This window comes from Vicia villosa, linkage group LG2 (assembly GCF_029867415.1).
Source record: "Vicia villosa cultivar HV-30 ecotype Madison, WI linkage group LG2, Vvil1.0, whole genome shotgun sequence".
Classification (NCBI taxonomy): domain Eukaryota; kingdom Viridiplantae; phylum Streptophyta; class Magnoliopsida; order Fabales; family Fabaceae; genus Vicia; species Vicia villosa.
In genome coordinates this window covers 216,196,288-216,201,070 of record NC_081181.1, presented here as the reverse complement: position 1 = coordinate 216,201,070, position 4,783 = coordinate 216,196,288, and the positions used below count along the sequence as shown (strand labels likewise).

The following is a 4,783-nucleotide window of genomic DNA, read 5'->3' as shown; positions in this document are numbered from 1 at the left end:
GATGGTGTACCAACGGGGGAAACCCTAGAGGATGATGGGGAAGAGAAGAAGGTGGTTCCTAAACTCTTGGTAGATGTATTGAGTGAGAATCGTAACCCGGAGAAAGGGATGGTCATGTCCTACGTTCCACTGAGTGTCATTGATGGAACAATGGAAATTGAGATCGAAGCAGATGATATTGCATCAGAAATCCAGTTCTGGGAGAACACGCTAATACTCTATGTTTTAAGGGAGGGTCTGAGTATGAACATTGTGAGGAACTTCATGACGAAGACGTGGAATTTTGTGCAGTTTCCTGATTTGTTCTATCATGATGAAGGATACTTCCTTCCTCGCTTCAAAACTGAGGAGGAGCAAGATGGAGTGATGATGCGAGGACCATATACGATAAGAAATGTACCAATGCTGCTCAAAGAGTGAAGACCAGAGTTTAACCTAAAGTAAGATATGCTGTGAACCCTCCCGATATGGGTTGAACTCCCTCAACTACCTCTCCAACTTTGGGGTGCACGTAGCCTGAACAAAATTAGGAGTGCAATTGGAGTTCCATTGATGACTGATGAATGCACTGTCCACAAGTTAAGAGTGTCATATGCAAGGATCTTAGTGGAGATAGACATCACACGCAAACTGCTTCATGAAATAACCATAAAAGACAATGATGGTAGGAAGCTACAGAAGGCAATTGAATATGAATGGCGTCCCAAATTCTGTGATAAATGTCAACGGGTGGGGCACAAATGTGGTGATGCTATCAAAAAGAAAGTCTGGCAGCCAAAAACACCAACATTGAACAAACCAAGCACTTCTGAAGTCGTGACACCATGTAGGGTGGAGGTAGTACATCAAGCAATTGGCGACACTAGCAAACCTGACAATGTGGAGGAAGGAGAACAATGGACAACAGAAAATAAAGCAGTACGTGATAGAGGGAAGAGCATCCTAAGGAGTGAATCACAAGTTATTCCGTATGTTAATGGATTTGATGCCTTAGAGGTTTTGAATGACCACCAAGCTTCCATCCTTAATCCATGTTAATCTCTTGGAATGTTAGGGGGCTCAATAAGGGTGGAAAGCTTAGGGAGATCTGCTCCCGTCTCCAAGAGCTAAAACCAGAGATTATGATTTTGCTAGAAACGCGTGTGAAGATTAATAAGGTTGCTGCCATTAGAGGTAAGTCCCACCTTAAAGATAAGTTCATTGACAATTACCAAAAACATCTAAATGGCATAATGTGGATTGGATGGGATCATGCTAAAGTAGACATAAGATTGAATAGTATTACTAGCCAATCTATTCATTGTGAAGTTTATGATAATAATGGTACATTCCATTTCTGGCTCACTGCAATTTATGCTCGTAATCAGTTAGAGCAGAGGAAAAATCTTTGGCACCATATCGAAGACCTTTCAAAGATTGTACAAGGGGCTTGGTGTGTTGTTGGTGATTTCAACAATGTGAACAAAGTTCAAGACAGGATAGGAGGTAGAATGGTGAAAGAATCTAAGTATGAGGATCTCCACAAGATGTTGAATTCCACAGGCCTGGCAAAAATGGATAGTACTGGAGATTACTTTACATGGATCAATAAGCAAAGCATGGATCTTATATACTCTCGTATAGACAGGGTTGTGGCTAATGTGAGTTGGTTCCATGACCATAGCGACTATGTCCTAAAAGTGTTGCCCCATACTATTTCTGATCATGCTCTTTTGCATATTTGTGGAGAGAAGACTAATCATAGATAGGGAGGATTCAAATCAATAACTGCCTTGTAGAGATAGAAGGATATAATGAGGTAGTCTTGAATAGTTGGAAGAAGCAAGTGCGTGGTAGCCCTATGAGTATTCATTGGCATAAGTTGAAATGACTTAGAGGGGATTTGAAAATTCTCAATAAGCATTTGACTGGGATCAAGCAGAATCTGGCTAAAGCAAGACATGATCTGACCACAACTCATAATGACCTCCTGGCTGATAGAATGAATTGAAAAATTGAGGACATCAAAAGATACATTGAAGCTGTGATTAACTAGAACAACATGGATGATAGTTGGATGCAGCAGAGAATAAGATTTATTGGATAAAAAAAGGGGATGATAATAATGCTTTCTTCCATGCTTTCTTAAAGGCCAAGCATCATGATAAGAGTATGACTATGATCAAGAAAAATGATGACACAATTCTCACTAACCAGAAGGACATTGAAACTGAAGTTATGGAATTCTACAGAAAGTTAATGGGACAGACTAGTCATAATCTTACTAATATTGATGTAGTAGCCATGAGAAGAGAAAAACAATTGAACATTAAGTAGAGACAATACCTAATCAGCCAAGTCACTAATAAGGAGATTGAGGAAGCTTTACATGCTATTGGTGACCTTAAATCTCCTGGTGTGGATGGCTATGGTTCCAAGTTCTTTAAGGCTAGTTAGCACACCATAAAGGATGATATTTTTGCTGCAGTTAGGGAGTTCTTTCAGAAGGGAAGGATGTACAAAGATTTCAACAAAACTATAGTCACCCTTATTCCAAAATCTGAGCAAGCTAATAGTGTCAAAGAGTACAGACCCATAGTTAGGTGTACAACCTTCTATAAGATTGTATCTAAGGTCTTAACTGCTAGATTGGGGAAAATGCTACAAGGGAAAATCAGCTTGAGCCAACCAGCTATTATTCCTGGTCAGAACATCCATCACCACATTATGCTAGCATATGAATTAATCAAAGGCTATAACAAAAAAGGTGGAACACCTAGATGCATGAAGCAATTAGATCTCCAAAAAGCATATGACATGGTAGATTGGAGAGCCTTGGAGGAAATAATGCATGAACTTGGAATACCTAGGCAGTTTATTAATTGGACCTTGGCTACTGTCAAAACTGTTAGATATGTCTTTAATATTAATGGTGAAATATCTAATCCTATGCCAGCTTGCAGAGGAATTATGCAAGGGGATCCTCTCTCCCCCTTGCTCTTTGTGCTCATGATGGAATATTTCCATAGATTACTCCATAGTACGCAACTGGATATTGCCTTTAACCATCACTCTAAATGCAAAAAACTCAACCTCACAAGTTTGATTTTTGCAGATGATATTTTGCTTTTCTGTAGGGGAGATACCAAGTTTGTAAAGATGATGATTGAGACTGTGAATAGGTTCTCTGCCTCCACAGGGCTGATCATTAATCTAGCTAAATGCAAGGTGTTCTTTGGAGGTGTTAACGAAGACACAATGCAGGAGATTAAAGAGATCACCAAGTTTGAGGAAGGAGTCCTCCCCTTCAAGTATCTAGGGGTTCCATTAAGTTATAAGAAACTACACATCATGCATTACCTTCCTCTTATTGAGAAAATCGTATCCAGAATTCGACATTGGACTTCAAAGCTCTTAAGCTATGCTCGCAGGGTACAATTAGTTAAGAGTGTTAATTTTGCTGTGACTCAATATTGGATGCACTGTTCCCCATCCCAAAAGCAGTGATCCATAAGATAGATGCTACATGCAGGTCCTTCATTTGGTCAGGTAGCTAGGAAATCATAAATAAAAGCCCTGTAGCTTGGAAAACAGTTTGTAAACCTTACAGTCAAGGAGGTCTCAACATAATTGATTTGGATCAGTGGAACAAAGTAACACTGATGAAGTGTCTTTGGAACATTTGTGTGAAGAGTGATACTCTTTAGGTCAAGTGGATTAATACTTATTACTTGAAAGGTAGAAGTGTGATGGACAGCGGGACTGGATCAAGCTGGTCATGGGTGATTAAAAACATTATGAACCAAAGAGAACTGGTCATGCAACACCATGATACATGGAATAATCTTCTGAGCAGGCCCAAGTTTAAAATGAGCAACATGTACTCTGCCTTGATAAAAAGTGATATGAATATGGAATGGCAAGGAGTTACGAAGTGGAACAATGCTAGGCTGAGAGAAATTATCAAATTATGACTGCTATGTCATGGCAAGTTGGCAACAAAGGACGTGATGCGAAGATTTGGGCTGATTACTGATAGTATCTGCAACTTGTGTAAAGAGGCCGACGAATCAATCAGCCATGTTTTATTTGAGTGCATGATTACTAACAATATTTGGAAAGCTATTATTGGCTGGCTAAATATTGAAAGGGAGCCAAAGGGATGGAAAGATGAATTCAAGTGGATTGTTGAGAACACAAAGAAAAAGGGATGGAAAGTGAGCATCCTGAAAATAGCTTGTGCTGAAACTGTTTATGGAGTTTGTAGCTATAGGAATGCAATAGTGTTTGAGCAGTTTACACAGTATAGAATTACTGATAGAATATTGGATAATATAGTTTATAGAAGTTGGATGTCACAAAAACTTAGGAAACACACAACTCTATTAATGTTGTAGCTAGTTTTTGGATCCTTTTGTGTGAAAGGGGCTGGATCCTTAGGGGTTGCCATTGTACTTAATGCTTTTTTGAATTAATATATTCCTATTTGATTAAAAAAATATATATAATATTTTTTAATTGTTTTTTTGGAAGAAAAATACTTTTTATTTCCAAAAACTGTTGCTTACATCTGATCAACCGAACTGATCCGGAAGATGATTTACTCATCCAAGTAAACTAATCAAGCTAAGAAGTTAAACTAACTTATAATTACATGGCTGCTAATGTTTTTGTTCATGCTAGCTCTAACCATAATATGATTTAAAATAGATTTTTATTTTTATTTTAATCAAATTACGATATATTAATTCAAAAAAACCGATATTACAAAGCGACCACTAGGGTCCAGCCATCTAGTCAAAGA

The 4,783-nt window shown here is 38.3% G+C and overlaps 1 protein-coding gene across 1 annotated transcript; it reads left to right on the top strand.

The window, feature by feature from the left end:
* The first annotated feature begins 552 nt into the window (after positions 1-552).
* Positions 553-2,316, top strand: LOC131651321 (uncharacterized). The gene is made up of 3 exons (XM_058920986.1): positions 553-968; positions 1,055-1,640; positions 2,053-2,316. Exons 1-3 carry the CDS (start codon positions 553-555, stop codon positions 2,314-2,316), a joined length of 1,266 nt encoding a protein of 421 aa, XP_058776969.1.
* The last annotated feature ends 2,467 nt before the right edge of the window (positions 2,317-4,783 follow it).